The sequence below is a fragment of the Vicugna pacos genome, chromosome 2, assembly GCF_048564905.1.
Source record: "Vicugna pacos chromosome 2, VicPac4, whole genome shotgun sequence".
NCBI classification, from domain to species: Eukaryota; Metazoa; Chordata; class Mammalia; order Artiodactyla; family Camelidae; genus Vicugna; species Vicugna pacos.
Genome location: NC_132988.1, coordinates 43,672,601 through 43,687,468, shown reverse-complemented (window position 1 = coordinate 43,687,468; position 14,868 = coordinate 43,672,601). Strand labels below are relative to the sequence as shown.

The following is a 14,868-nucleotide window of genomic DNA, read 5'->3' as shown; positions in this document are numbered from 1 at the left end:
TTCCCCATTGGTCACCATTGGTTGAGGGTTGGAGGAATGTCTGGAAAGCTGCTTGATTTGTTGTTTACAAATTTAAGAGCATGAATAATTTATGTACACTAACACAATCTACCCAGCATTTTCATGAAATGATATTTCCATAAAAATAAATTTCCCAGATAACTAAAGCTTATTCAAGTGCTTCGTAAAATAGATTTCAGAAGCAGAGGGCTCTCATGGCAACTCTCTACCCCTCTATCATCACCTTTAATACATATTTTTTTTTTTGCTATAACTATTGACTTTATCTGTCTCTCTCCTCCCCATAGAATATTCCTTGAGGAAATGGGGCTTAATTTTGTGGTTGTTTTGTGGTTGTTCCATAGTTCCAGAAAGTACATAGTAACTGTTTATTGAATGAATCAATGAATGAGGAGGTTCTAATGTCCACAGAGCTTTGATGACAAACCTATCTTTATCTGCAACTTCAGATTCATGACTGGTCACTTAGCCAGAAGCAAACTAGACATCTCCTCTTACTTCAAAGTGCCTGCTCCATTTTTAGGCTATGCAATAAGTTCCCGTTTCCTGTTTGGGGAGATCTTCAGCTCCTAGCTCAGAGCACAGATTACCAACACGTCCTGAGTGTACTGAATGGGCAATCAGCTCAGGTTACCAGCCCTAACTCCCTTCTCTCTGTTTCTTTGGTGATTCATCAGTTAGAAATTTCCCAGGCAATAGCGGGACTTCCCCTAAGGTCTTTTATTTACATCTGTGTTGCACATGATATTTCAGACATGAAAACAATCAAGCAAGTACTTTACAACAAAAGAAGAGGACTGCTATCTCAGATGCTTTTCTGGCTATTCTAACCCACCCTGGATAACCTCTCCTCAGACTCTGGATAGTATATTTTATGCTATTAGTTTCATCAATCCTTATTCCTAGTATTATTCCATAGACTTTAAGCAGCATCATGGTTATTTAAGATTCATATGCTCATGCATACGCATATTTATTTTTAAGTAAATTATAAGCTCCTTGAAGACACAAACTGTACATCATTCTCCTTGTCCTCTGCTCACCCTACTCCCAACAAGGTGCCGTGTACATCCTAAGACTTACTAAGAGTTCTAAGTCCTTGCTTAATGAAGGCTTGTCTGCCTGCAGACTGCTGTGCTTCTGGAGGTTGCCTGTATACAGTGATGTCTCTATCTTTTAATACTGGCTACTATTTTGGCTATTGTCAGTGCATCTACATTTAGTGGTATACCACCTTTTTGCTTTTAACCTGCTGCTTTCTAACATTTAGAAGACTTGTAGAGTATTGCATGCTATCAGATAACCAATGTTGCTAAAACATAATATTTTAAAATAGCAATTTCTAAGCACATAGGGTCGAAAAGAGGGTTTAGGGCTTAGGAGGTGGTATAGACTATGTGATGACTGTTTTAACTCTTTCAGATTTGAGGATGCATTCTGGGTGGTTTAGATAACCAGATTCTAACTATCATATAAATAAGATACTACTAAAGCTTGATGATAGTTATATTTAAATATTTCATATCAAAATAATGATGAGCAAGTATTTTTGAACTTAATAGCAATAAGAAAGAGAGAGAGGGAGAGACTTTCTTCATTCTCCTGAGTCTCATGGAATGTTTGGATTTTGACTGGATCATCATGCATTCAGTTTTGCAGATTCAGAAGCTCATTTTGATCAATTCATCCCTGGTCAACCAAGTCTTGGAAGACTTATTCACACAAACCAAACATCTAAGAATGCTAATTTGTTAATTTACACAAATAAAAACATACTGGCCAAGGTGAATCAGAATACTCACTTCTGCTAATTAGGTATCTCTTCCAGGAAGAAAGTTTATTTAATAAGGGTAAAGAGAGAGTTAAGGTAGATCAGTTACTTTAGAGATGTCATCAAGCTGTGATAGCTTTGTATACTGCATTAGCCAGGGGAGTCTGTTCATAGCAGATTCCATTTAGAGGCTATTGGTAGTAGATACAATAAAAGTTTCTTATTCATGCAACAATCCAATGCAGGTGTTCCTGACCTGCCTTCTCTCCTAGGTAGCTCACCCCCAAATAATGACTTAGAACTCCTGTCTTGTTCCTTCTTATGGCTTCACCCCGCGCCCCCCCCCCACACGAATCTTGGATTCCTCTGCTGGATCTTTTGCATCTGACCACAAGACAGAGGAGGGACCAGTCCTAGAAGTGTATATACTATTTCTACCCACATTTTATGTCCAGTTGTCAATCATATGTTGCCACCTAACTGCAAGGGAGGCTAGTAAATATAGTTTAGTTGTGTACTCAGGAAGAAAAGGGAACAGTATGGTAAATAACCAACAGGTCTCTCCACATAACACTGTTCTCTATAAGAGTAGACCTATCAAATCATCTGTAACACATGTACCAGCTCAGCTGGGCACCTGCTTCCCTAGGCAGACTAGGGACACACTGACAGATCTTCACTATCAGCTCAACCACTGCCAATGATAATCCTTCATCATAAATCACACTGCATTTCCCCCAGATTCCTGCTTATTATATACTACATATTAACCTTCCACCTTTTTTTTCAGGGAGATTCTCTAGGCCACTTGCTGAGATTTAGATAAGACTCGATGATTATTACTAACACAATAATTAACACTTTCTTCATTCACCACTTTTATGCATAAAACTAGCAAGAAACACAAAACAATTTATAAACTGGTAGAGTACTATGTGGCCACTAAATCTATATCTTCATATATATAAATATAGTGAAATTGCAAGGTGTTTATAATTTCAAATGAAAAGGACTACTAACCATTAAAACACTAAGGTTCCACTATATGCTTTGTGTGTTTGTATGTGCATATATATGTAAGATACACACACACACGCACACAGAGAGAAAGATAAAAACAGCATCAACTGGTGGCGAGTAATTTTTATATTCTTCACTGTGCTCTTTTTGTATATTCCAAATATATATTTGGAATCGTAAAGAGCATACACTACTGTTATAAACTGAAAAAAACTTAATAGTACATGGAAATACAGAAAGAAACATACATCCTTACTTCTATGTGCCACCTGGAACAGGCATCAGTATTTTAGTCCTACTTACTTCACTGTGTAACTAAACAACCCAACAGCATTTTGTTGTTGACAACTGTTCTGAGAGTAGCATGAACTTGGAAAGTCCGGTAACTACTGACTTCCTGGATCTCAGCTTCCTTATCTATAAAGTGAGAAAAATCACAGTAACTCTAGACAGGCTTAACTAGGTATATATAAAGCACACTAAAATACTGCAGTATTTAGATGGATTGCCAGGAACTTCTCAATGTTATTTATATTTGCTTTGCTATTTATAGAACTGAAGGCATATCCCCTTTCATAATAATGGAGATAGCTACCATCTGTTGGACACATAACTATGTGACCAACACTTTACCTATGTTATCTTATTTAATCTTCACAACAGCCCTGTGAGGGATTTTTAGCCCTATTTCCCTAATGGTGAACTGCGATACAGAGAGGTCAAGTGATTTGGCCAAGATCACACAGCTAGTAAGTCATAGAGCAAGGATTGTATCCTAGATCTGTCAGACTCAAAAGTTCATGCTCTTTCTCCTGTAACATATGGCTCCGTACTTAGCAAGAGGCTCTCCTCCTGATACAAACATTCAAAGTGTATGGCTGCCAAAAGATTAGCTTCCTTTCAACAACTTGTCCATGGGAGAATGACAAAGAAAGATAAATACTACATGAGTGAGGCAAAGGTTTACAATTTGTCAAGAACCTACTCTGAAAGTTCCTAAAGAAACTTATTGTCTTGTTGAAGAGTTTACTCATATATTATGAAAAACTACTGTGTCCTGGATATCTTCCAAACCTTGTGAACACTTCCAAAATTTAAATCATCTTTCCTCCCAAACTGAATCATCTTCCTCTATTCTGCAATGGCAACACCATTACTCATCCAATCATGCAAGCTATGTTCCCCTCCTCTAACTGTTCACATCAAGTCAGAAAAAGGATGGTGTTGATTTTACTGGTGATGTGTCTCTTGAATATATCACTTTCTTTCTATTTTCATCATTTCCACATTAGTGTAAATCCTCATTCTCTCTTGCCCTAGATTATTACAGCACTCTCTACAATCTCCTAATATATCCCCCACACCACCATCAAAATTATCTTTCTAGAAACAGGCTTGAGAATAGTATTTCTCTGCTTAAAAATCTCCTCTATTTCTACCATCTCTCAGAAGATAGACTTCTTTTTTTTTATTGAAGTATAGTCAGTTTACAATGTTGTGTCAATTTCTAGTGTACAGCACAATAGTTTAGTCATACATATACATACATATTTTTGTTTTCATATCTTTCCATTATAGGTTACTACAAGATAGTGAATATAGTTCCCTGTGCTGTGCAGCATAAACTTGATGCTTATCTATTTTATATATAGCAGTTAGTATCTGTAAATCTTGAACTCCCAATTTATCCCTTTCCATCCCTTTTCCCCTCCACCATGTTTGTTTTCTATGTCTGTGAGTCTGTTTCTGTTTTGCAAATGAGTTCATTTGTCTTTTTTTGATTCCACATATAAGTGATATCATATGATATTTTTATTTCTTTCTGGCTTACTTCACTTAGAATGACAATCTCCAGGTCCATCCATGCTGCAAATGGCATTATTTTATTATTTTTTATGGCTGAGTAGTATTCCATTGTATAAATATACCACAACTTCTTTATCCAGTCATCTGTAGATGGACATTTAGATTGTTTCCATGTGTTGGCTATCACAAATAGTGCTGTTATGAACACTGGGATGCATGTATCTTTTTGAATTAAAGTTCCCTTTGCCCAGGAGTGGGATTGCTGGATCATATGGTAAGTCTATTTTTAGTTTTTTGAGGAATCTCCATACTGTTTTCCACAACAGCTGCACTAAACTACATCCCCACCAGCAGTGTAGGAGGGTTCCCTTTTCTCTACCTTCTCCAGCATTTATTGTTTGCAGACTTTTGAATGATAGTCATTCTGACTGGTATGAGGTGATAATTCATTGTAGTTTTGATTTGCATTTCTCTGATAATTAGTGATGTTGAGCACTTTTTCGTGTGCCTATAGAAGACGGACTTCTTAACACAGCATGTGGCTCTTCACACTGAAGCTCCATTTTTACTTCCAGCCTCATCTCCTATTTTCCAATATCACATCCCACACTGTCATTACATTAAACTATTTGGAATTATTTTAATATACTAAGTTTTCCCATACCATTATTCAAATTGTACATTGTCCATGCAAACAAAAGAGTATATGAGTTAAAAAGTACAGGAGTAATGCCAACAAATACTGGTCATATCAGAGAATAGCTGTTATTTTAAGTGAGTAGCTTTTACTTAAAACATAAGTCTTTGTTCCTTTAATGATGAGCTTCCAAAATCTATGTACTAGAGTCCTATGTACATTCTGAATGCCTCTTTAGAAAGAAAGCTAATTTGGTAAATCCACTGATGAAAAAAACATTGATGCAATCAGTTGAAATAAGGAAGTAAAAGACTTTACAAAGATAAATTTGGGAGAACAAGGATGAAATGGACTACAAAATCAAGAATGTTGTGTTTGGATTTTAGTTCTATTGCAAGCCTTCTTGACATTTTAAAAGGGTTACTGACTCTCAAATCATTGTTCTGCTTAGCAATTGCCATTTCCGTCAATTTGAATGTTGATTTTAATAAACAAAGTATTCTTTTAAATGTTTACATTTTTATCCCATCCCTAGGCTGCCCCAGTGAACATTCTTTGTGTAATTAATCCATCATGATTAAGAATATATGGATTAACCCCAGAAGGCACGGACTTCTCTGTATTTAAGCATTGTTTTCTTTTATTTATTGAAGGCCTGACAAGCACAGAATTATTTCATCCATAGGACAAGCTTCTGCCAGTAAGAAGTATAAGTCACAAATTAAAGGACACTTATTTACATTACTTATTGCTTTCTCAGTGACATGTTAAAGTTAGGCAACTAAATAAGAATTAGGCTTTGGAGCTTTGGATCCAAATCAAACTTGACTCCTTGAGCTAATATTTCTTTTCTATTCTTTCTTTTCTTACCCTCTGGGTCTAATTTCTCTGTGCTTACAGTATGTGTAAACATGTTTCTCATTAGTGTTTATTTACTACCACAGGAATCGCTTTGAACTCTCCTAATCCTAGTGGAAATGCTTTTCTCAAAATAAACCCAGATCATATTGGGTTTTATCGTGTAAATTATGAAGTACCAACTTGGGAACGGATAGCTATCAATCTTTCCATCAACCACCAGGTAAGAGTAGCAATGGTTGTGAATTGTTTTATTTTTGTTTTAGGAACAGAATCTTAATGATATTAATTTTCAACACGTTTTGTTTCTTATCTCTTTTTCTCCCTCTTTCCAGGACTTTTCTTCTGCTGATCGTGCAGGTCTTATTGATGATGCTTTTGCCTTGGCAAGGTGGGTTTTGGAATGAGATTAGGTCTTTTAAAATACTGTGGATTTTGTAATAAGTTGTTTTTTAAAATGAGTTACAACAAAGTTTAACTATTATAGTTTGAAATAGCCAAAGCCGCAATTTATGACATTATTCTTTCCATTAACTTTCTTAAAACTAATATGAGCCTCATAGCTAAAACACTGATACCAGTTCTTAACATGCACAAAAACTCACCTACCCTAGGGACTGACTTTAAGTAGGGTTTGTCTAATCAGTCCTTGAACTAATTAAGAGTGGCACTTGCAAATGCTCAAAAGCACACCTTCATAATTTGATTTAATAAAAAAAACTATGTTTCATAAACTCAGTTCTGTGAATCCAAGCCCATTCTAAGATTTTATAGCTAGAGTTGTCAAATCTGGTTCAGGTCATTGGGGTAAGAAAAATGAGACATGGCATTCTAGGACTGATCAAGAATTAAGGTACCCTTTAGGAAATTTGGCTTCTTTCCTCATGGCCTGAAGGTAACCTACACTTAGGAAAAACAAAAACAAAAAAAAATATAACCTGCACTTTGAAAAAATAATCAACACAGATTGGGGTAACATAAGAGTAGTAACCATAGGCCTTTGAGTTTCCCTTTTTTTTCCTAGTAGTCTAACGCCAGTAATTCAACAGGTATTTTCTGAATTTCTGGCACTTTTGTAGGAGCTAAGGACACAGCTGACTTGCTCTGCTGGCTTTGTAGTGGCCTCACGCTAGACACAAGTAAAGTACTAAGAATGAGATGCTTCTTCCTCAGGAAGCCTCATGGCCCCTCTGTCTGGGTTAGGCGTCCCTTTTATGAACCCCGGTATTTTTCATAAACACCATATTGTCATTGCTTATTAACTATGCATCTCACCCACCAAACTGTAAAGTTTGTGAGGGCAGACACCCAGATCGTGTTCCTATTCCCTGTATCCCCAGCTCCTAACTGTGCTTGGCCCCCAGTAGATGCTCACTAAACATGAGCTGAATACATGGCTGGAGGGATGGTTTAACAGCACTACTGGCATGGGAGAACTCTTTTACAAAGACTCCCTGTATACTATACGGGAAGTCAGAAAACCTTTGTGACATTTTTTTAAGTAGAGAATTTATAGGGTTAAAAGATAGGCTCCTGAACCAGATTAAAATCCTGGTTCTGTATAACCTTGAGAAAGTGTCTTAACCTCTCTCTGCTTCGATTTCCTTATTAGGAAAATGGAGATGAACTTATAAGACTCTAGTGAGGAACAACTGAGACAATGCACATAGAGGACCCAAAACATTGTCTGGCATTAGGAAGTGCTCAATAGATTGTATTAATTGTCCAGAATGCATCCACCATTGATTAGTAGCAGCAAAGAACCATTTAGAAAAGCTCTTCGGAGTTTGTAATCGGAGTTTGTAATCTAGATTGCCTTTGTAGGTAATAGACAACCTGATTCTTTTTAGTGAATCTCCAAATTTAATCTCCTGCATATATAACAGATTTTATTTCATTATATTAGTTTATCAATCATTCATTTAAGAAATATTTACTGAGCACCTACTCTGTACCTGGAACTGTGTAGATAAGGGAAATTAAGTGGTAAAATAAGACGATCAATAATTTTAAAACATAAAAGGACCATTTAGATTTCGGGGCAGGGGGTGGGAAAGTCTCCTGTGAATGCATCATGACCTTTTCCAAAGATTAGCATCTTGGATGTTAGAAATTACACAGAGCTGTAATATTTTTATAGTTTATTTCCATCAAAACACAATGGCAGACAGTTCTTTTGCCTTAAGAAGTGAAAACCTCTTGAAAAGCTTTCTCTGAGGAACTGTGTATACAGCAGATAACTCACACAATTTAATGACTTGCTCGCATTTGCTCAGCCCATTGGTCATAGACTTATAAAATTTTGAAGAGCTTCAGAAAGGAAGAAAATGCAACAAATCTGAAAACCAAAGCACATGTAACATCACACAGCAACCAATCCAGAAAATACCTGAGCTGTCACCTGCAGTATCACCTGAGCTATTAAGTTATCACCCAGTTTCCTTCAGCAACTTCATAAGTTGGGGGAAAGGGACTCAGAGAGAAACAGACCTCACCTGTGTTAGTCGGGGGGAAAACAAAGCAGAAATGTAGTTAGATAGGTAAGTGCCTGTGGTTGAATCAGAATTTACACAGTTCTACTCTGTTATTCAAAAAGAAATGTAACTATTATGTTTCATCAGCAAGACTAAAAGGACAGATCCAAAAATATATTCTTGATTCCCCTGCCCCCAAACTTGAGGAGATGGTAGTCTTACTGCCCGGGATGGAGTATCCAGCTGGGCACATTTGTTGAAGATAAGGAGTAAAAATTCATCCAGTCATTTTGAGTCCCCCAGGTAGTCTCAGTTCAATTATATGCCCTCCCTGGTAGAACCCTCAAAGTTTACAACTTCCTTTAAAGTTCCTCCCAGCCCCTGGCTCAGGCTAGTTTCAGGCCAGCCACCTGCAAGGGGAGCAAAGTGCTTGATTTCCTTTCCCTTTTGCTGTGTGGAACTTGTACTTCTTGCTGTGCTGCTCTGATTCCTCCAGAGTGTTAAGGCCAGGAGGGCAGGTGAGGGGAAGAAAGATACTGACATGCTGTCTACTTTTGGCCCTCTCTGAACTTTGTAGATGTTTAGCACGGATTCTTTTCCTTGTGAGATGCTTTCACGGTTTATGGGCCATCACCCATTCCATTGCCAAGGATCTTTCTCCTGCAGTCTCTTTGAAGTAAGGAAGTGAAAACCTTTGAACCATATCTGGTCCATAGGAAGTACTCATATATTCTTTCCCTGACAAAGTCTGGAAGGATGGACCACCTCACGCAGTCCTGTCTGTTTATTCTGAGGTCAGGGCAGTAGCCAGCCATAGTCTTTCATCCTTTAGATTTCTTGGGGTATCAGACGCCAGACCATTGTGCCCCCAAGCTCCAGGATACAGCACAGACAAAACTCTTCAAGTGGTCCCATTAAAGCCCCCTTTCTAGGCTTGATGTGAAAGAAAAAGCATCCTACGCCCTGCCACCCCCTGTCCCACGAGAGGAGAGCAGTCACAGTACCCTGACAGTGGTCTCCAGAAGCCCTCTTCTAAAATGTCTTCCTCTCCCCCTCAGCCTCTCCAATCTCTTTAATAGGCTGGTGGTGGGTTATCAGCCAGGGGCCACAAACTCTTGTTCCTGACCATGTTAGTCCTGATTTGGTTAGAGGGCCTGCACTTTGAGATGTTTGCCAAGGGGCCTGGTTTGGGGGTCTTGCCAGAACTAAGACTGAAAAAAACCTTTTTTGTTCACCTTTTCACCTTTTTTTCTCCTTTTCAATAGCTTATATTGTGCTCTGCAGCCCACTGTGTGCCAAAGCCAGGAGAAGGGTGAGGAATAACATAAAGGAAAGCAGAGAGTGCTGGCTAGCAAGCCTATGGATAGGGGCAGGAGTCTCTGATGAGGGGGGAATGGCAGAGAGGATGGCTTAAAAGGTCACCTATGCTAACTGTCCAAACAGACCATCGGCAAGGCTTCAAGGAGCAGTAGCTCCAGTGATACCCAAGGTGAGGGCCAGGGCTGGAATAAAGAGCAGCAAGTGAACATCAGCCACACCACGATCATAGACCTCTAGGCACACCAGATTTACCATTTTACAGGTGTTTATGGATCTGACCAGAGCACAATGCAGAACTGGATAAGCAACTTTTCCTATCCCCTCGTGGACTGCCTTTTAAAAGAAGGGAGAAGTAGGGGAAGGGGAAAAGACTCCAAAATGGATCTAGTTCACTGCAAGAAGACTGTTTTAAGGCAGAAATCTGAATTTAATTAGCAACTTAACATCAAGAAACCAGACACAAGGGAACTTTTCAACACTCTCCACACCACCTGAAGGCTTTGCTGAAGAACGTGAGACCATGGGGTCAGTTCCATCCACCTAGCCGCCTCTCTCAACCATTTCTAATGTCCCATTCAAAAGCCATGTTTGATAAGACAATATGCTTAACTCAGACTTCTTTGATAAGGACTGTGCAGTCTTTCTAGGTCACACCCAGGAAAACAAAAATAACCCTTTTGCTTTAAGATGTGCTAACTTTCTGGATGCCTCAGCTCAAGATAGGGGAGCAAGAATTCCCACATAGGACCTCTTTTGTTTTCTTCTTCATAGAGTTTCATGGGAACTTGCTTTAAGTTATAGCCTCCATCCTCTCTACACTATGGATTAGAGGACAATTCTAGGATTTAAGTCCCTCCAGCTGGACTGTTACTATAAATGGAAGATTTCTGAATAAGGAAAATTCTCAACCAAGCCTCGCTTTCAGAGCAGATATTTGTCTATGGACTTAACAAATGGAGTTCGGGACTCAAAGCTGAGAAAGAATACTGTCTTAGGTTGAGTTCCACCTAAGCAGAGTCCAAAATGGAGGTTGCTGTATGTGTAGTTTGTTGAGAGAGTACTCTCATGAGACAGGGAGTGCGAGAATCAGGATGGGACATGGAACAGAAAGAAAAAGCTGAGCAACAACATGGTCTCAGCTGGAGCCCAGCATTGCCAGATTCCACTAGGAAGCCATCCACGGAACTTGAGGGAAGTAGGCTAGCTATCGCGTTCCTTAATCAGACAACTAATGGCCAGGGGTGGAGGTTGCATAACCTTTTAAGCAAGATGGATGTATTTGGTCAAGGGCTACTCTCTGAAGAAGGCGCAGCTGTGAGCCAACACACCATGGCAAGGGGATCTGGGAAGGGCACTATGGATGTCTTTGTTCTGCTTAGTAACTTGAGAGAAATGCAAATTCTTAGGTCTTATTCCAGATCTGCTGAAACGGAATCTCTAAGGATGGGGTCCAAGGTTATGTGATTAACAGACTTTCCAGGTGTTGCTGATTTATGCTCAAACTTGAGAATCATGATTCTAAACGATACTGCTCTTCCTCAGAAGTGTCCAGTACCACTGAACAGTAGGTTGGGGCTACAGAGTAACACTATTTGTGGGAAATGAAAAGTGCATCCACTTAATTCTCAAAATATTGTCTCTATAATAACCAGCAAAAATTCACTCCCAGTCCAGTATTCTGATCATGTGACTCAGACTTAAAGAAAACAAGTGGTACCAAAGTGGAACGATTACATAACCATCAAGTGTGTTGGAAAAAGAAGGGTAGGATACTGATCTTTCAACAGTTAAATACATCAGGTACCCTAACCTTTGGACCACTGGATTACTTCCTTACTTCTACTTATGCTACCTCACTTAGCCAATTCTTTGTCCCTTATAACCAATACCTGTTCCTTCTAACCTTTTCACCTACCATAAATGTGCAGCCCACTTGGGTTCTGACCAAATTATCTGTCATTCTTTCTAAACTTTCATTAGCCTCTTCACTAATCTGATCTTCAGAGCAACAGCTATTCTTCATAAGTATCCTAAGAAAACACTGACTGGACATAGTTGCTGCTCTATCCATCCAGGAAAATAGAGAATCATTAAAATTAGAAAATTCTCAAGTTTCAAATGCCAGCACAAAATTCTATAATTTTTTACTCAACAAGCCCTCTGAATAAGACACTACATTTCTCAGTATATTATTTATATTCTTATTAAGGGAGGCCGAATGCTCCAAAATAGAAATCCTTCTAAATAAGATCAGGAATTGAGAAAATAGAAGAAATCAGCTCTCTGAACTAAAACAAACTCTGTATCATGTCACATTAGTACAAATCATATGATGCCAAAGGTGTTTATTCTTATTTCTGTCTCCAATACCAGTTCATCCTCTAATCAATTGCTGGGAGAGAAGTCAAGATATAATTACATCATTCTTCATTCACAAAATGACTTCAAACAGAACAGCACTCAATGCATCAGTATTGCTAGTTCAGTGACTTAAAAGTCTTACTTTATTTCAAACTTTCAAAATGTAATTTGGAAAGACAAGATTCCCATCTAAGATTCTTTCCGAAACCTTGGCTCAATTCTGAGGAATAGCAGATTTTTCTGAGAACATCATTTCAAAAGGTTCTAGAATCTTTTCTAAGGAAGAAGAAATTGGATTCTTTAAACTTTGAAGTGTTAGTAGTAACTTCACATTTATTGAGGAACAAAATTCATTTTTATTTATCAATATTACTGGGAAATGTATAAAAAAGATGTTTTCATGGGAAACACAAGTTCAATTGGAATGTTTTAATCATTCATGAAAACTTTATATTTCTTATTCATATCAAATGTAAAAAAATCAGTAAGATACACTTATAATGGTGCATTTGTATATTATAATGAGCTTGTGAACCTAAAATTTAAGTTTCTACTTGTCAATACTAATCATACAGCTAAATGGCTTTTGTTTTATCTGAAATTTTGCTTTAGCAGTTTTTCAAATGCACACCTTAATGTTCTGTCTTCCCTTTTACTACTGAATGTACAACAGCACTAATACATCATTGTGAACAGTCTTCTTTGATTGGGCCTCAGCAGTAATGCATTTTCTTAATTGTTTAATAGGAGGATTCTCATTAACACTGAAGTCTACAATCCCTATATTACTACTTACAGTCAAAGGAAACTAGTCTATGGTTTTTAATTAACTGTGGGCTTTTTTTTTAATTTCTTAGAGCTCAACTTCTAAATTATAAGGAGGCTCTGAACTTGACCAAGTATCTCAAAATGGAAAAAGACTTTTTACCATGGGAGCGAGTCATTTCAGCTGTAACCTATATCATTAGCATGTTCGAAGATGATACAGAGATATACCCTATGATTGAGGTACGGTTAATGCCATATCTTATGAAAGTAGATGTTTAGCCATTAGCAGGAAAGATTTCTAAAAGGGAGCTCCTGGGAGATACAAAAGCATATCTTGCCTTCCAAGTGAATTAAAAGGAAATTACAATGACTTGACTAATTAAACCAAAGAAATGCTATTCTTTTTCAACTTGAAATGTATCAGTATTTCTGGTTCAATACACCACTTCAAGGTGTATTTTAGTGTTCAAAAGAATACAATTAACTCATATTTTACTTAAAAAAGATAACATTTTACACCACAGATATGAACTAGATCCTATTTTAAATTGATTTATCTGTTAAAATGAATTTATTCTTATCAAAATGTAACACCATTTTTCTGTATTTTTACTGCTGTTAATTGTACATTGAGATTTTATTATAAGATAGTCATCCTAAATATTTTTCTTGGCTTTGTGACTTCTGAAGCACTTTGGCAGGACATTTGTAATTTTAAACAAATCCTGGATTCCAATATCTAGTTCTTCCACTTTCTTTACAAAAGAATTTGGGACAAATTTGTACAATAAGAACATCAGCACTTGGCTGCCTATGGTAATGTGATAGTGAGGATCATATAATATAAGTGTCCTCTGTAAGTCCTAAGGCAATATACAAATATTAGTTAGTATTATTTCATCAATACCTGAGCAATCTTCCTTAGTGCAGCAAGTATGTCAGATGTTTTCTATTTATTACAAATGTTAACTAAGAAGTGGCGGTTAGAAGGGGCTTACCCAAAGCTCTATAAACCATTAGAGAGTGATCCAGGATGTTTTTATCTTTAGAAATAAAGTAAAATTGCAATGTGATAAGAACTGAATGCACCCCTTGCCCAAGGACAGGCCCAAAGTTCTCTAAACGTGTAGGGGAAAAGATTACAACAGTGAGCTATAGATGATAATAAACAGGAGACTTAATAAATAGTATATTATTACTTATTGTGCATGGTGCTTTTATTTCAGAAATACTTCCGAGATCAAGTGAAGCCCACTGCAGATTCTCTGGGATGGGATGACACTGGAGACCATATCACAAAGTTATTTTTTACCTTTTTAAAATTAATATTCATTTAGTGCTTGTGTTAAAACATGCTGAAAAGTGCTTAAGGCCCCAGCTCTCTGTTTGTTCTCTTAGGTTACTCCGTGCCTCTGTGTTAGGGCTTGCATGCAAGATGGGAGACAGTGATGCCTTGAACAATGCTTCCCAGTTATTTCAGAAGTGGCTAACTGGGACTTTAAGGTGACTGTTCATCATTTTTTCATTTTTAGAAGACTTTAAACTGAGAAATGAGGAGTTAAAATCTCTGAAACACCACTTCTTCTTCTAGTCTTCCTGTAAACCTCAGGCTTCTGGTATATCGGTATGGAATGCAGAACTCTGGCAATGAGACTTCATGGAACTACACTCTTGAGCAATACGAGAAAACTTCATTAGCTCAAGAAAAAGAAAAGCTACTTTATGGACTAGCATCTGTGAAGAATGTTACTCTTTTGTCAAGGTAAGTTGGAGCTTTTTAAAAAATTACATGAATGGTATTTGATTATAGGTCTCAGTCTCTTTAAGATGCT

At 37.6% G+C, this 14,868-nt stretch overlaps 1 protein-coding gene across 1 annotated transcript in view; it reads left to right on the top strand.

Annotated features, from left to right (window-relative positions):
* The window catches only part of ENPEP (glutamyl aminopeptidase), a 75,230-nt gene that overhangs the window by 49,482 nt on the left and 10,880 nt on the right, over window positions 1–14,868 (top strand). Inside the window, exons 12-17 of the mRNA XM_006212039.3 lie at window positions 6,200–6,336; window positions 6,449–6,504; window positions 13,126–13,276; window positions 14,263–14,336; window positions 14,435–14,539; window positions 14,628–14,798. Coding sequence (XP_006212101.1) covers window positions 6,200–6,336; window positions 6,449–6,504; window positions 13,126–13,276; window positions 14,263–14,336; window positions 14,435–14,539; window positions 14,628–14,798 — 694 coding nt within the window. The remainder of the gene's footprint in view (window positions 1–6,199; window positions 6,337–6,448; window positions 6,505–13,125; window positions 13,277–14,262; window positions 14,337–14,434; window positions 14,540–14,627; window positions 14,799–14,868) is intronic.